Source organism: Bufo gargarizans, chromosome 4, assembly GCF_014858855.1.
Source record: "Bufo gargarizans isolate SCDJY-AF-19 chromosome 4, ASM1485885v1, whole genome shotgun sequence".
NCBI lineage: Eukaryota > Metazoa > Chordata > Amphibia > Anura > Bufonidae > Bufo > Bufo gargarizans.
The window spans coordinates 443,969,209-443,987,689 of NC_058083.1; the positions used below are offsets into that span (position 1 = coordinate 443,969,209).

Below are 18,481 nucleotides of genomic sequence, written 5' to 3' on the forward strand. Positions count from 1 at the left end.
AGGAAACAGGTTCTTGGCAATAACCAAAGACAATTACCTTTCCCAACTGGTTCAGGACCCGACTAGAGGGACAGCCATACTGGACTTAATATTAACCAATAGACCTGACAGAACAACAGATGTACAGGTGGGGGACACCTGGGAAATAGTGTTTCTTCAGGGAGGAACAAAAATAACAAACTGCAAAAAAGCAAAATTTGGCCAACTAAGAGAGGCCATAGGCCTAACTAACTGGGACAAAGTCCTAAAAAATTAAAATACAGCCACAAAATTGAATATTTTTAAAACCATCCTAAAATCTAATTGTGAGAAGTACATACCTTATGGGAATAAAAGGTTAAGGAACAACAAAAAAAAAGTGGATAAATTGAATTGTAAAGAAAGCAATAAATGACAAAAAGAAAGCATTTAAATCACTAAAACAGGAGGGTGGCGAGGAAGCACTGAAAAACTTGTAAAAGACAAATAAAAGCAACCACATTAGAGACCGAGAGATTAATTACCAAAGAGAGCAAAACTAACCCTAAAATGTTCTTCAGTTATATAAATGGAAATGGTAAAAAGTATAAATCTGAAAGTGTCAGCCCTTTACAGAGTAATAATGGGGGAGTTGCAGAGAGTGATGAGGAGAAAGCAAAGCTATTTAATTTTTTCCCCCCACTGTATTCACTGAAGAAAATAAACTGTCAGATAAAATGCAGAATGTAAAAGTAAATCCCCATTAAAAGTTTCCTGTCTGACCCAGGAAGAAGTACAGCAACGTCTAAAAAGATTAAAATAGACTAATCGCCAGGACCAGATGGCATACATCCACGTAACCTAAAATAAATAAGTAATGTTATAGCCAGACCCTTATTTCTGATATTTAAGAACTCTATACTGACAGGGAGTGTTCCACAGGATTGCCGCATAGCAAATGTGGTGCCAATATTCAAAAATGGGCCAAAGACAGAGCCTGGAAACTATAGGCCGGTAAGTTTAACATCTGTCGTGGGTAAACTGTTTGAAGGTTTTCTAAGAGATGCTATCTTAGAGCATCTCAACAGAAATAACGCCATATCAGCATGGCTTCATGAGGGATCGGTCATGCCAAACTAATTTAATCAGTTTCTATGAGGAGGTAAGTTATAGACTTGACCACGGCGAATCAATGGATGTTATATATCTGGACTTCTCCAATGCATTTGACACTGTGCCACATAAAAGGTTAGTATATAAAATGAGAATACTTGGACTGGGGGGAAATGTCTGTATGTGGGTAAGTAACTAGCTCAGTGATAGAAAACAGAGGGTGGTTATTAACGGTACACATTCAGATTAGGTCACTGTCACTAGTGGAGTACCTCAGGGGTCAGTATTGGGCCCTATTCTCCTCAATATATTTAATAATGATCTTGTAGAAGGTTTGCACAGTAAAATATTTTTTTTTGCAGATGACACTAAACTGTGTAAAGTAGTTAACACGGAAGAGGACAGTATGCGTCTCCAGATGGATCTGGATATATTGTAGGCTTGGGCCGAGAAGTGGAAGATGAGGTTTAACACTGACAAATGCAAGGTTATGCACATGGGAAGGAATAATGCAAGTCATCAGTACATACTAAATGGTAAAACAGTTGGTAACACTGACATATAAAGGACCTAGGCATTTTGGTGAACCAGAAACTAAGCTGTAGAAACCATTGTCAGGCAGCTGCTGCCAATGCCAATAAGATAATGGGTTGCATCAAAGGGGTATAGAAGCCCATGATGAGAACATAGTCCTGCCACTTTACATATCACTAGTCAGACCACACATGGAGTACTGTGTACAGTTCTGTGCTCCTGTAAACAAGGCAGACATAGCAGAGCTGGAGAGAGTTAAGAGGAGGACAACTAATGTAATAACTGGAATGGGTGGACTACTGTACTCTGAAAGATTATCAAAATTAGGGTTATTCACTTTAGAAAAAAGACGACTGAGGGGAGATCTAATAACTATGTATAAATATATCAGGGGTCAGTACAGAGATCTCTCCCATCACCTATTTATCCCCAGGACTGTGACTGTGACGAGGGGACATCCTCTGCGTCTGGAGAAAAGAAGGTTTGTACACAAACATAGAAGAGTGTTCTTTACGGTAAGAGCAGTGAGACTATGGAACTCTCTGCCTGAGGAGGTGGTGATGGTGACTTCACTAAAAGAGTTCAAGAGGGGCCTGGATGTATTTCTGGAGTCTAATAATATTACAGGTTGTAGCTACTAGAGAGGAGTCATTGATCCAGGGAGTTATTCTGATTGCCTGATTGAAGTTGGGAAGGTTTTTTTTCCCCTAAAGTGAGGAAAATTGGCTTCTACCTCACAGTGGTTTTTTGCCTTCCTCTGGATCAACTTGCAGGATAACAGGCCGAACTGGATGGACAGATGTCTTTTTCAGCCTTATAAACTATGTTACTAGGAATATTGAAATTATTATAAATTGGTGTATTTGTATATAATATGTATTTGGCCACCTTTAACTCTCAGGATCGGCCATTACTATCTGACAGACAAGGGTTCGATACCTCGCAGGCCCCCCGATTGGCTGTTCTGCGGTACCTCTGGTGCTGGAAGTCAGTGCTATAATTACACATCTCTATGCATTGTGTTGTGGATGGAGCTGGTTACTGCAGCACTGCTTCCATATCAGATAGTGATGACGTGTCCTGAGAATAGACCCTCACTTGGGAAGGGTTTTGGACAATCCATTTAATTGTTGTTTCAGAAAGACTGGACGATTTTCATCTGTATCAATCCTGGTTTTCAAGTTCCCTACTTATAGTGATTGAATGGGAACATTTCTTATGTATCTGCCCCAATCACATGATGGTTGGTTTGTTAGAGCACAGAGCTAGGATAACTGCACTTTAATTTTAACTCCCACAATTATTTTTTTCTGCCAGTTAAACCCTTAGGCTTCTTTCACACGGACGTCACAGATTTTGTCCGGATGCGTTGTGGGTGCATTGCGTGAAACACTCACGAGTGCACATGCAATTTAGTCAGTTTTGTCTGTGATTGCGTTGCGTTGTTCAGTTTTGTTCTGCGCGAGTGCAAAGCATTTTAATGTGTTTTGCATGCGCGTGATAAAAAACTGAATGTGGTACCCAGACCGAAACCTGGACTTCTTCGGTGTTCTGTAGATTTTATTATTTTCGATTATAATATGGTTATAATGGAAAATAATAGCATTCTTTAATACAGAATGCTAAGTATAATGTCCCTTGAGAGTTAAAAAATAATAAAAACATTACTCACCTCATCCACTTGATTGCGCAGCCGTTATCATCTTCTTTTTTATTCTTGCAGGACCTGCAAAAGGACCTGTTCTGACATGAGATAGAAGGATCTGCGCGATCAAGTGAATGAGATGAGTAATTTATTTTTATTTTTTAACCCTCATGAGACATTTCACTTTGCATTCTGTATTAAAGAATACTATTATTTTCCATTATTATAACGTAGAACTGATGCGTGAAAAAAATGTACACAGACCCATTGAAATGAATGGGTCACGATTCAGTGTGGGCGCTATGCAGTCACGTCATGCATTGCACCCGCGCGGAAGACTCGCTTGTGTGAAAGGGGCCTTATAGTAACATATATTGTTTTTTTTCTGATTGCAGATTTTTTAAATTCTTTTTTCTGAACATAAATACGGAGGCGGACATCTTACCTGAGCTGTTCTTAACAGCATTTACAAAGCATTAAGAACCTGGCCATAGACACAATGATCTGGAGGGGACCTCATTGACTTGGGCATTATGGGCATGCTCTGTGACCTGTGCAGAGGTCATTGTACAAGAAAAGAATAGATGAGATTAGACAATCATCTATTGTGAATATGTCTGTGAAGGTTCTCATTTATCCAGGTCATGGTATATCTGTAAAGAATAAATGAAGGCAACTGGACGAACTGTAGTTTTCTTGAAAACGTTTCACTCGTTCTTCCAACAAGCTTTCTCAATTCTGAGTGACTGTACAAAAATTCTGGGAATAAATATGTAACTGAATTAACATCTGGTAATTAACATCTGGTAAATATGTAACTGAATTAACATCTGGTAATTAACATCTGGTAACAGAATTCTTGTACAGTCACTCAGAATTGAGAAAGCTCGTTGGAAGAACGAGTGAAACGTTTTCAAGAAATCTACAGTTCGTCCAGTTGCCTTAATTTATTCTTTACAGATATCTATTGCGAATGGTGGATCCTATCTTATCTGTTATTCTAATCCTGCCTGTAATGACATCACTTCAGTGTATATACAGATAACTGCAGTAAAGTGATCTGTACAGACCAAGAAGTGGCGTCTATTATTAGGCTTAGTGGCCGATGCGAAAACTGCAGGAATTTTTGTTTTTTGTTTAATGTAGATATTGACATGGAAAATTCAAAATAACATCACCTAAAAATATGGTAAACATAAAAGCATTATTTAAACAATAGGTAATTTTCTGATTATTTACAGTAAGGATTAGCCTATTTTGAGGTTTTAGGACTAAGTGCTTCTTTTTTTAAAGAAACTGAAATATTCCAGTGCTATATATTTTTTTATTTTTACATTGTTTAAGCTGTATGAGGGATTGTTTTTTGAGGAATGAATTATAGCTTTTTTGCCGTTATTTTAGGGTGAATTGAATTAATTCATGAGCTTTTATTTATTTTTTGGAGGGGTGAGATTAAGAAAAACTGCAATTCCACTATTTTTGTACACCATAGAACGGGTGGTATAAATAACATGTCAGCTTTATTAAATAGTCTTGTAGACAGGTAACAGCTGTAGGGGATTATCTGAAGCAGCTTCAATGCCAACCAGTGCAAAGATGCTGTCTTACTCACAGTTTGATGAACACCATAGTTCTGAGTATTTAGGTCAGGGACCAGATGTTCTTTCCTTATAATGCCCCTAAGTAAGCATTACGAAAAACCCCACTTATCGGTGTGTCTGTGTAACCCTAATTGCAGTCCACTGCGTTACTGTGGTGTACTATGGTGGTCATCAAACTGTAAGACAGCGTCTTTACACTGGTTGCCATTATAGCTGCGTCATGTGCAGTGATGGCCAGTTTGCAGTGTTCGCCCGCGAACACATGCGGGCTGCCATTTTAACTCACAAGTCTGGCGATGCACAGGTAAGCCCTTACCTGTGCTGCGAGCCGGTCTGAAATCAAATGCGGTCACCGGGAGCAGGCAGTTCCGAGAACAGCCCGATGAAGGCCTCCGGCGGCTGTTCTTGGAACTGCCTGCTCCCGGTGACCGCATTTATTTAAGAATGGCTAGCGGCACAGGCACAGGTAAGGGCTTACCTGTGCATCGCCGGACTTGTGAGTCAAGATGGCAGCCCGCATGTGTTCGCGGGCGAACACTGCGAACTGGCCATCACTGGTCATGTGATCCCTTACAGCTGTTTTCTGTCAGAATCTGAACATCGGTTATTGTTGGTTAGTGGGTCTATAACACAATCTGTTTTTATCTTGATGATTCTTCCTCGGATTATCATTATCGGGGGACCTTTTATTTTAACTAAAATAGAAAAAAAGAATAGATAATAAATGTTAAGTTTTATTATAGGGGTTTCTTTTTTATTGTGATATTACAATAACAACATTAATTGGTGTCACCACATTCTGAGAAGGATAAAAATTTATTTTTCCATTAATATTTAGGCATATTTCAGCTTGTTAATTACGAGACAAGTTGTATTATATTGCCAATATTTTGGACTACATATAACTTACTTACTGACTTATTATTATTTTTTAGGGAGAATAGGACAAAAGAGCAGTTTTGCCATTGCTTATTCATTGTGTTATCTTTTTTGTAAGGGTCAATACAATTGTGGCAGAATTACCGGTATATCTATTTTATTAACTTTCTGACAAAACTAATTTTTGGGGGAAGGACATTTTGTATTTATAATTTAATAAAAATGATTTTGCCCCCTTGGAGGACAAGAAGCTGTGATCACTTACATAATGTTTTAAAATGCATAGGGGGTCATTTAATAAAGGGGCTGTCTCATCATAGACAAGGGGGGCATATCGCTAGGTGTGGGTCTTATAGGTGCGGGTCCCACCGCAGGGATTCACACCTATATCGGGAACGGAGCCCCGCAAGGCTGGAGGACTCCGGTCTGGCTAACACCAAGCTGTATCCCCATAGAAGTGAATGGGAGCGCATATAAAAAACAAGTAAGTGAATGGATGGAGTTGCAGTACCGAGCTTACAGACCGGTGTGGATTGTGCCTGTGTAAACAATGAAGGGGGTCTGTGCTGCTCGTGAGGGCCCCACAGGTAAGATCCCCATCTATCAAACATTGATGGTGTATTTTAAGGATAGAGGTCCCAAATAGCCCCATTAAATATTGTATACTAGAAAGTTATTACATTTTCTTATATATACTGTATGCATCACTTCCTCAAAATGTTAAGCTCTCTGCTTAGAGTTATTACATTAGACCCTGCATTATACACTTCACAGGATAGAAATTTGTCCTGGCCTCTCCTACAGATAGATATGCTATTATATGCAAACTGCAGTCTTCTTACCACAGATGGGCACAATGGTGCAACTAGCACAGAAGTACTATACAGCCTGGATCCAGTGGTGGGACCCGCACCTATAAAACAATGGGGGCATAGCCTAGCGATATGCCCCCATTGTCTATGATGAGACAACCCCTTTAATACCAGCGTTTTAGAGCTCTTTAGCTGGTGGTGGATCCACCAAAGGTATGTAGAGGCGCCGGCCTCTACATAACTTCGGTGTATCCACCACTGGTCTAATTGTAAGACAGTTTCCTTGCTGGCTTAAATTTAGACCATTTTGTATGCCTAAAACAGGCGTAGAAAATGATGAATGAGATGGGCCTGGTGGACCGTCCCCTTCCCAGCCCACGCTACTCCAATTTTTTGGGCCTGGCGTGAGCGGGGAAAGTCAGAGATTGTGATGCAAATAACCTTTGCGCCACAATCTGAGCCAGAAATACGCATAATATAGGCATATTTCTGATAGTAAATGACCCCCATACTATGTCAAAGCATTATTTCCTATAGTGTAAAAATGAGAGGCAAACTCAAAAGTTGCTGCAGTCACTATTGACCACAGCATCTGTAGGTTAAATGGCCAATGACTCTGATCCCAGATGTTGCAGCTGGATCCAGGCTGTATAGTACTTCTGTGCTAGTTGCACCATTGTGCCCATCTGTGGTAAGAAGACTGCAGTTTGCATATAATAGCATATCTATCTGTAGGAGAGGCCAGGACAAATTTCTATCCTGTGAAGTGTATAATGCAGGGTCTAATGTAATAACTCTAAGCAGAGAGCCTAACATTTTGAGGAAGTGATGCATACAGTATATATAAGAAAATGTGATAACTTTCTAGTATACAATATTTAATGGGGCTATTTGGGACCTCTATCCTTAAAATACACCATCAATGTTTGATAGATGGGGATCTTACCTGTGGGGCCCTCACGAGCAGCACAGACCCCCTTCATTGTTTACACAGGCACAATCCACACCGGTCTGTAAGCTCGGTACTGCAGCTCCATCCATTCACTTACTTGTTTTTTATATTGATTTAAAGGACATCTTTTAGCAGATTTGTACCTAAGAAACTGGCTGACCTGTTACATTTGCGCTTGGCGGCTGAAGGCATCTTCATATGTTCATATGTGCCTGCATTACTGCAAAAAAAGTTTTCATATTGACGTTCCACCTAGAGTCTCTGCTCTCTCTATAGGCAGCAAAACATCATCACACCTGGTCCTGTCAATCAAAGGGCAGAGGGCACAGCAGTTGCAGAGAGAGCAGAGCCTCTAGGTGTAATGACAACACCCCCCTTGCTCCTAGATGTTCATTTGCAAATATGAAAACATAATTTTTCCCAGCAATGCGGGCACATACATGGTACCAACACATGCCTTCAGCTGCCAAGCTCACATGCAACAGGTCAGCCAGTTTCATACTGTAGGTACAAATCTGCTAATATAGCCTCTTCTTTATTCTTTTACTACATATGAGAGGAACATTGGACCATTTCCTCGCTTCGATGTTCCCTTTTGTCGCTCTTCATTGCGCAGGGCGATCCACTATTGTGAGTCGGGGACGTACCAAGCTTCACAACACTAGGCTATGTGGAGACTTCCGCCTAGCAGTGAGCCGGTGACGTCATTGGCACAAATGGGTGGTCTATAGTATTTCCATAGGTTGTTTAAGAGGCGGGTACCATGCTATTTTGCAAAACAGCCTATGGCAGAGCTACAGACCACCCATGTGTGCTGGTGACGTCACTGGCTCACAACAAACAGTGGCTTGAGCTGCGCGATGCAGCGCAACAAGAGGGAGCATCGGAGCATAGAAAGTCTCTGAAGTTCCTTTCATATGTAGTAGAAGAATGAAGAAGAGGTTATACCCGGGTTCAGCCCCGAACCTGGAGAACCCCTTTAACTTACAACTGAAGCTTAGGTTTCATAATGCATTAAATTATACAGCAAAAAAACAAACCAGATATACTGAAATATAGCCAAGTACTTAGCATGCCGCGTACACGCTTAGAATTCTGACAGTAGATGAAGACATTTGGTCTATCTAGTATTTCTGTTATACTTGCTAGAGGCTTGCTAGTGGCTTCGGTACTCTTGTGCTTACAAATCATGAAATGCGCTTATTTTGTTTACTGCGTTTTTCCTACTAATTCTTGTTCACAGAAAAAGCAATAAGCAGCAAAGCAGCTGAATCAGCCTATTTGCTATCGTTTGGGAATTCTCCAAAATTTAGAGATGATCTCTCAGCATTTCATTACTCATCTCTCCTTTGGGATGGCAGGGTGAGGTCTGATGAGGGATTAAGAGAGATTTTGTAAGGCTACATAACAGAAATGTGGGCAAAGTAACTCGATTCAGCCTTGATTTTCGACTTAATTATTACCATTGCCTCTGGCTTTACTGTGATATTATATTTCATTGATATGGGAGAATAATCTTTTTAAATGTTATAACACTTTTGGATGAAGCTTGATTACACAGTTTCTTATTGGGTTTTAAACCTTCTGTATTTGCAGATGCCAGTTTATTTAGATGAAGGCACCAGTTAAGACATGCTGTAGTCAGATTAAGCTACGTTCACATCTCCATAATGAAATCTGGTGCAAATGCCAGCTGTCAGCCAGACAAAAAGACGTTGCATGCCAGATCACTGCTGGACCTCATTGCAGTCAACGGGGATCTAGCGATGAAGTAGAGGATCCGGCATTGTCAGATCCTGTGAGATCTGGCTGGCTGCTCTGTGCCAGAACAGCCTGACAGATCTCCTAAAGGACATATGAACGAGGCCTTAGCCTATGTGAAGCTTTGTACTGATTTTTTTAATTGTTCATTTCATTTGCTTCCTAAATTCAACATTAAGCAAGTTTCCAAATATTTTTCATTACAAAATGTTACTGTAATTTTGGTGCTGCAGGTCCTTCACCTAGCTTCTGAATTTGACTTCAATCCATGGCTCTCTCTTCTTAGTATCAGACACAGCATCATAGGGGACATTTGAATGAAGGATGTGCAACAAGCTTGGGAAGGGAGTAGGGTTGAGAACAGCATTGGTGGTAGTGACAATGATAGTGGTAGTTGTACTCACAGTGGCAGTCCTTACTTTGGTGATCCCTGGGCTGTGCAGTGATAGGAAGGGCGCACGTTTTCTTCCCTTCGAAGCACTCACTGACTTTGGGGCTTCTATCTGGTGGTGGTTGGAAATGAGGTCTTGTAGGTGCAAAGCAGGGCTCTCTTACAGTGGGATACCACAAAATCCTACTAATATTGCTAGTGCACGTCCTCGCAATCTCCTGCCTAGACTACTGCAACATCCTCCTCTGTGGCCTTCCATCTAGCACTCTTGCACCCCTCCAATCTATTCTTAACTCTGCTGCCTGGTTGTCCCCTTGTTTCTCCTCTGCCTCCCCCCTCTGTCAATCCCTTCACTGGCTCCCCATTGCACAGTGGATTCAGTTCAAGATTCTAACAACTACATATAAGGCCGTCCACAACCTGTCCCCTCCTTACATCTGTGACCTGCTTTCCAGATATGTCCTGACATGCAATCTCTGATCCTTAGGACCTCCTTCTTGGCTCTCCTTTTGTCTGTTCTTCACACAATCTTCTACAATTTCTCACATGTCCCCATACTGTAGAAATACCTAGCACATGAGACTCTCTCCCAACATCCATTCTAAACCTTCAAAAATAACCTGAAATCTCACCTCTTCGGGAAACCTACCACCTGAATAAGCAAGTTGCCACCACACAGCCAGATGAGCAGCTTTTACCCTCACCTACTACAGTCCTGATCAAACGTTTAAGACCAAAATTGCAAAAAATCATATTTAGCATGGCTGGATCTTAACGAGGTTCCAAGTAGAGATTCAACATGCAACAAGAAGAAATGGGAGTGAGACAAAACATTTTTTGAGCATTAAATTTAATGAAAACAATGAATAAACTGAAACAGGCTGTTTTTCAGCTGATCAAAAGTTTAGGACCACACCTCAAAAAAAAAACTAACCCCCCCCAAAACAGAAATCCAACTTCCAAACATGAACTCAGTAATAAGTAGCTCCGCCGTTATTGTTTATCACTTATAAAATTAGTTTCGGCATGCTTGATGCAAGCGTTGCCATGAGGTGAGTGGGAACATTTCTCCAAGTGGTGAAGACTGGCGCACCAAGGCCATCTACTGTCTGGAACTGTTGTCAATTTTTGTAAACTTCCCTTGCCATTCATCCCCAAAGGTTCTCAATTGGATTTAGATCAGGGGAACACGCAGGATGGGCCAAAAGAATGATGTTATTCGCCTGGAAGAAGTCCCTTGTCCTGCAGGCATTGTGTACTGTAGCGTTGTCCTGTTGAAAAACCCAGTTGTTACCACACAGACGAGGGCCCTCAGTCATGAGGAATGCTCTCTGTAACATCTGGACATAGCCAGCAGCCGTTTGACGCCCCTGCACTTCCTGAAGCTCCATTGTTCCACTAAAGGAAAAAGCACCCCAGACCATTATGGCGCCCCCTCCACTGTGGCGGATAGAAAACATCTCAGGTGGGATCTGCTTGTCATGCCAGTAACGTTGGAAACCATCAGGACCATCAAGGTAAAATTTTTGCTCATCAGAGAATAAAACTTTCTTCCACCTTTGAATGTCACATGTTTGGTGCTCTCTTGCAAAGTCCAAACGAGCAGTTCTGTGGCGTTCAAGGAGACGAGGTCTTTGAAGAAGGTTTTGTTTTTGAAGCCCTTCAGTCTCAGATGCCTGTCTGATGACGGCACCAGTAAGGGCCTTATTTTGGGTCGAGGATCGTCCAGTGTCTTGAAGGGCAGCCAATTGGATCCTCCGGCTCAGTGCTGATGACATTTATTTGGGTCTTCCGCTTGACTTTTTTGTTCCATAACCCTCAGGATCATTTAAAAAAGCGTCCCACCTCAACAGCGATGGTGCGCTGTGAGAGACCCTGAACCCGACCACGTTCAAAAAGGGAGAGTTTTTTTTGCCTTTGCCATCACAACGTGTGACTACCTGACAGAAAATGACAATGAATCCACATCTTTGCACAGATTTGGCCTTTTTAAAGGCATGTGGTCCTAAAATTTGGATCAGCTGAAAAACAGCCTGTTTCAGTTTAATCGTTATTTTCGATTAATTGAATGCTCAAAAAATGTTTTGTCTCGCTCTCATTTCTTCTTGTTGCATGTTGAAGCTCTACTTGGAACCTTGTTAAGATCCAACAATGCAAAATATGATTTTTTGCAATTTTTCAAGTGGTCTTAAACTTTTGATCAGGACTGTATGTCTTTCCCTTTTCCCTTGTAGATTGTAAGCTCCAGCGGGCAGGGTCCTCTCTCCTCCTGTACCAGTCTGTTAATAGTTTCATGCTTATCATATTTGTTTTTTTATACTAAGATCTGTGTAATCCCCTCTTGATGTACAGAACCATGGAATGAATGGCGTTTTTAAATGAATAATAATAATAAGGGTCCGCAATTTTGTTCCGCGGACCCATTCATTTCTATGGGGCTGCACGATGTGCGGCCCGGCTCCGGAAATGCGGACCCGCACTTCCAGGTCCGCAAATCCGATCCCGAAAAAAATAGAACATGTCCTATTCTTGTCAGCAATAGGCATTTTCTAATAAGTGCCGGCAATGTGCGGTCTGTAAAATGCGGAATGCACATTGCTGGTTTCCGTGTTTTGTGGATCTGCGGATCTGTGGATCCGCAAAACACACACGGATGTGTGAATGGACCCTTATACTGTATTGGTGCAGGCGTTGGGGCAGACAATGATAAAGCCTTTGTTAGTACAAACATTTCACTGTACTTTACTGAAGCAGTTGGATAAATGGTTCACACGGGCACTCTTAAACATAAGCACAGTCTTTACAGGTGGCTTAGACAATTTTTCTCTAAAGACTGTGTGTAGGGAATGGTAGGCACTATACAGGTAAACTAGTCCTTTTTGAATCTCTCTCCAATCAGGCTGCACAATCTCTCTAATCCGGCCTAAGGGGTGCACTTCCTATATCTTTATATCATTAGTGGGATGCAGTCTCTTCAAACAGATGGCCAGTAGGCGCTACAACATATAGAGCCTGTATTAGGGGGGGAAGAACCCACATAAGAAAAGTTTGCAATTAGAAGCAAGTTGCAAACTGAATATCGCAGAGGGGGGAGTATCCATAACCTTTAGCTTTTTAACACTTCAATAGTTTCTTTTTTACAGAGCTTGATTATTTTTTCTATCTAACTTGCTCCATCTAGAAAATGAAGTCGAATTTTAAATGGAATTGTAGATTCTCTTTTCAGTTTCCTTTATTTCACCTTCATCTGCAAACTTGCTGTGTCTTTACTTTGTGATAGCACAGGACGAAAGCCACAGAATAATAATCACTCAATTAATTTATAGCAATTAGCCCCCTGGGAAAAGCAAAGGATTGTATTGCATTGGCAACTGTAGCTGAATGCTATCATGGCTTTGCCAAACTAAATTGAAATATATTTTATAGAATATTGGTGGAGTGAGGGAGCTTTTGGTTGTTTTTTATTATCATTATCACATTGTTCAGCTTTTCTTCACTTTTTCTAAACCACTATGTAATCTAAAAGAATGTGATTAAAACATTAGAAATGGACAATACTCCTGCATGTTAACACTATATACAGTGTATATAAAAAGTCTACACACCCCTGTTAAAATGTCAGGTTTCTGTGATGTAAAAAAAAAAAATGAGACAAAGATAAATCATTTCAGAACTTTTTCCACCTTTAATGTGACCTATAAACTGTACAACTCAATTGAAAAACAAACTGAAATCTTTTAGGTAGAGGGAAGAAAAAATATAAACATAAAATAATATGGTTGCATAAGAGTGCACACCCTTAAACTAATACTTTGTTGAAGCACCTCTTGATTTTATTACAGCACTCAGTCTTTTTGGGTATGAGTCTTTCAGCATGGCACAATTTGACTTGGCAAGATTTGCCCACTCTTCTTTGCAAAAATACTTCAAATCTGTCAGATTGCGAGGGCATCTCCTGTGCACAGCCCTCTTCAGATCACCCCATAGATTTTCAATCGGATTCAGGTCTGGGCTTTGGCTGGGCCATTCCAAAACTTTAATCTTCTTCTGGCGAAGCCATTCCTTTGTTGATTTGGATGTATGCTTTGGGTCGTTGTCATGCTGAAAGATGAAGTTCCTCTTCATATTAAATATATATAAAAGGACGGCTCAACTGTTCAATTGAATGGTAGAGGTGCTTATCTGCTGGTTTGACTCACCCAGTCAAGGAAATAGGAAATAGTACAGAAGGTAGCAGGCACACTCGTATTTGGGATTAAATAAAGTGGTTTTATTTTAAATAAAATAATTTTATTTTAAATAGCTAAAATCAATTAAAATCTAATGTAGGATCGAGTGTCTTTTGGACAGGGGGATGACGTAGAGTGAAAAATGGGTGATGGTGGTGAAGCTTCCGGACACCGGGTATGTGTACCGGATAGGTAAAAAGTAAAGAGGTAGGTGAATGGTGCCAATCTTGGGTGATGCCTTATTGGGTCAAGTTCATATGAGGTTTTGTGCCAATGTTGACTGGTATTTGGAACTGTTCATAATTCCCTCTAGCTTAACTAAGGCCCCAGTTCTAGCTGAAGAAAAACAGCCCCAAAGCATGATGCTGCCACTACCATGCTTCACTGTGGGTATGGTGTTCTTTTGGTGTTGTGCGGTGTTGTTTTTGGGCCAAACATATCTTTTGGTTTTATGGCCAAAAAGTTCAACCTTGGTTTCATCAGACCATAACACCTTTTCCCACATGCTTTTGGGAGACTTTAGATGTGTTTTTGCAAAATGTAGCCTGGCTTGGATGTTTTTCTTCATAAGAAAAGGCTTTCGTCTTGCCACTCTACCCCATAGCCCAGACATATGAAGAATACGGGAGATTGTTGTCACATGTACCACACAGCCAGTACTTGCCAGATACTCCTGCAACTCCTTTAATGTTGCTGTAGGCCTCCCAGACCAGTTTTCTTCTCGTCTTCTATCAATTTTGGGGGGACGTCCAGTTCTTGGTAATGTCACTGTTGTGCCATATTTTCTCCACTTGATGATGTCTTCACTGTGTTCCATGGTTTATCTAATGCCTTGGAAATTCTTTTGTACCCTTCTCTTGACTGATACCTTTTAAAAATGTGATTTCTCTGATGCTTTGGAAGCTATCTGTGGACCATGGCTTTTGCTGTGGGATGCGACTAAGAAAATTTCAGGAAAGACCAACTAGAGCAGCTGAACTTTATTTGGGGTTAATCAGAGGCACTTTAAATCATGGCAGGTGTATGCTGACTCCTATTTAACATGATTTTGAATGTGATTGCTTAATTCTGCACACAGCTACATCCCCAGTTATAAGAGGGTGTGCACACTTATGCAGCCACATTATTTTTTTGTTTTCTTCCCTCCACCTAAAAGATTTCAGTTTGATTTTTAATTGAGTAGTACAGTTTATAGGCCACATTAAAGGTGGAAAAAGTTCTGAAATGATTTATCTTTGTCTCACTTTTTTACAGCACAGAAACCTGACATTTTAACAGGGGTCTGTAGACCTTTTATATCCATTATACATTTCCAGGACCTTTATTTTGTAATCTCATCAAAATAACTCATCAAAGACTTGTAAGCAGATGTCGTACTTTTGGAAGTTAACTTTGTATGCATGAATGAAGGTTATATATGGCTTTAGGGATAATTGTAGCTATAGCAATATACAGAAAAAAAGACAATGCAACAGCACTCTGCACACACAAATAAAGTACAATAATGCCATAATTGTAGAAAACATTCTGGTGCTAATGCCACGCTTTTTTAGCAAATGTGAGATCCTTGGAAAATACACTTTCTACAAAATTATTTGGGCCCGTCTGCCAAACGTGAAGGCAATCTCTATAAGACGGGAACCTACCTGTTATGTGCCATAATGGCCACCATGTTTCATCCAAAGTCGATTCGGTCATCCAAAGTCGATTCGACATTTAATGTCTCTAGCTAACTTTTTGGGGTCTTGTAAAATCTGTTTAATTTTAAATATGAAATGAAAATGGAGAAGCTCATTAGCTTAGTGTGTGGCACTTGCAGTACTGGGGTCCTAGGACAATACCTGCATGGAGCTTGTATGTTCTCAACATGTTACATCTCCCCAACAAAGCACTTATTTACATGGTAGCCCTTACAGGACTAGATTTAACAAATCCCATATGTAATGGGGTAATGATTTGTTGACCGTATGTCTTACCGTATATGTTATGGTCTCATCAGCCTCTTGTGTTGATATTGATGGAATCAATGTTGCAAAAAACAGAATGCCCAACATGCTGAAATGTAAGAAACATAGAGGCAACATCAAAGAGTCATCTTACTATTGAAGCAGAGAAGAAGAAATGCACCTGTTGATGAAATTTCACCCATTATTGGTCTCTATATAAAGTAGAGGATATACTTGGTTGAGTCTACACATTTTTCAGGACTGAACTATGTTCAACAGTGATACTATAACAATCAATCAATTTTTTATTTTTTTTAAAAAGGATTGCTTCTTTAGCGTATGTTTCCATGTCGGAAAAAAATCCACAGCAGATCTGAAAAATCTGTTGTGGCAATTCCACAGCACGGGGACATACCCTCAAAATTGTGGCTGTTATAGTAACCATTAAGGCCGGGTTCACATCAGCATTATTGAATTCCATTATATGTTCCGTTATAACAGAGTTATAATGGAATATAATGGAATTCTAGGATGGAATGCAAAACGGAAGCCTTTAAGAGGCATTCCGTTTTGCTCCGTCCTAGTACATGTCTATGGGGGCACATAACGGTTCTGTTTGTTTCCGTTATAGATGACAGAAAAAATAGTCCTTCAACGAGGGTCAGCCGGCACTCCGTTTGTAGGCGTGGTGCACGTGTCCAGGGCCGAAGTCCAAGTACAAGTAAAAGAAAAGACCGGCACTCACTTGTCTTCAAAGGTTTTTTCTCTTTATTCGCCACACATAGAAATGTTCAGTGACGCGCGTTTCGGCTCTGTTGCGAGCCTTTCTCAAACCAATGGCATATAACAAAGTCATACAATACAGGTGATTTAAATAGACCGCCAAAGCGGAAATGACATCATGTAGTCATGGTAATTTAGACAAACAAAATGGAATAAAAGGTAAAAAAGGAAAAAGAGAAAGCAAAGGGGAGGGAACAAAAGAAAAGGGAAAACACAAAGTAACAATTTAAATAATCAGATACACGTGAGAAACAGCCCAATCGCAACAGCATCAATGAGAATGGTAGCAATCATAAATTCTTTTGAAGTTCTCTAGATATTCGTACTAGCTTGCAATTCAGATGATGCGGTTGGGGGGTTCCTCACGTTTTCTGTAAAATACAAGAAAACAAAGTATAAATTTAACATACATATAAAAGAAACAGACATCTACAGAAAGCTATGGAGATCATACTCCCGGTTTAACCCCATGGGTTCCAGTGTCTGAAGTGTATGAATCCAATAGGATTCACGCTTCTTTAGCATTTTTAAACGATTACCGCCTCTGCGAGGTTGTTGTACCTGCTCAATAATTTGAAAGCGCAGTTGCGCAATATTGTGCTTACAGCGGTCAAAGTGATGAGGGACGGGTAGGAGTAAATTATTTTTTCTAATAGTGGACTTATGCTTGGAGAAGCGGTCCTTCATGCGCATGGATGTTTCACCTATATATAACAGTCCACAAGGGCACTTGAGTAAATATATGATGAAACTACTATTGCATGTAAAAAAGCCTCGAACTGGAAAGCGCTTGCCTGTATGGGGATGCGTAAAATATTCCCCTTTAATTACACTTGAACAGTGTATACACCCTAGGCAAGGGAATGTGCCCTTTCTAGGAGTTGATAGAGTCTTCTGTCGCTTCTCAGTTTGAGCACTGCCCACATCCGCCCTCACCACCATATCGCGGATATTTTTGTTACGTTTATAACACAATAATGGAGGATTTTTAAACTCCTCAATAGAGGGATAAGCCCTTGACAATATATTCCAATGCTTAGAAAAAATAAATCGACACCTATTGACCCATGGGTGGAACTTAGTAACGAACGGTATACGTGACCCCCTGGACTCCTGTTTAGGGGTCAAGGAGGTAACCCTACTTCTCTCACTATCCAGCAGTGCTGTGGGATATCCTCTATTCTCAAATCTCATAGACATTTCATCAAGGCGTTTTTCTTTCACTTCAGTATTAGAGACAATCCTACGTACCCTTTGAAATTGGGAGTGGGGTAATGCTTTTTTTACTGTAGGAGGATGATAGCTTGAGAAATGGAGAAGAGAATTTTTGTCGGTACTTTTGATATACAAATCAGTCACAATTGACCCACCTGCACCCTTAATGACCAGGGTATCTAAAAAATTAATCTCATGATCACTATAATGTAAAGTAAACTGCAGCTCGGGCCAAATTGAATTAAAAAATTCTGAAAAGGCACGAAGGGATCGAATGCCGCCCCGCCATACACAAAACACGTCATCGACGAATCTTCGCCAAAAAATACAATGAATTTTAAACAGATCATTGGTGTAAATATACTTGTCTTCAAACCATGACATGTATGAATTTGCATATGGCGGTGCGGCATTCGAGCCCATCGCGGTCCCACAGCACTGCTGGTAGTAGGTGTCCTGAAATAAAAAATAATTTTCAGTTAAAATGATTTCAAGAAGTTTCAGGAAAAATTCTTTGGCACCTTCACTGTGAGAGGAGAAGGATAGAAGCCACTCTACAGCCCGTATGCCCTTCCAGTGAACAATAGAAGTGTACAGAGAACAAACATCAAAGGTAACTAATAAATCATCATCCTGTAACACCAGGGTCCCAACCTCACGCA

The 18,481-nt window shown here is 40.5% G+C and overlaps 1 protein-coding gene across 1 annotated transcript in view; it reads right to left on the reverse strand.

Annotated features, from left to right (window-relative positions):
• Positions 1-18,481, reverse strand: part of EFEMP1 (EGF containing fibulin extracellular matrix protein 1) — a 138,687-nt gene that overhangs the window by 92,885 nt on the left and 27,321 nt on the right. Inside the window, exon 2 of the mRNA XM_044289232.1 lies at positions 15,852-15,930. Coding sequence (XP_044145167.1) covers positions 15,852-15,929 — 78 coding nt within the window. The 5' untranslated portion in view covers position 15,930. The remainder of the gene's footprint in view (positions 1-15,851; positions 15,931-18,481) is intronic.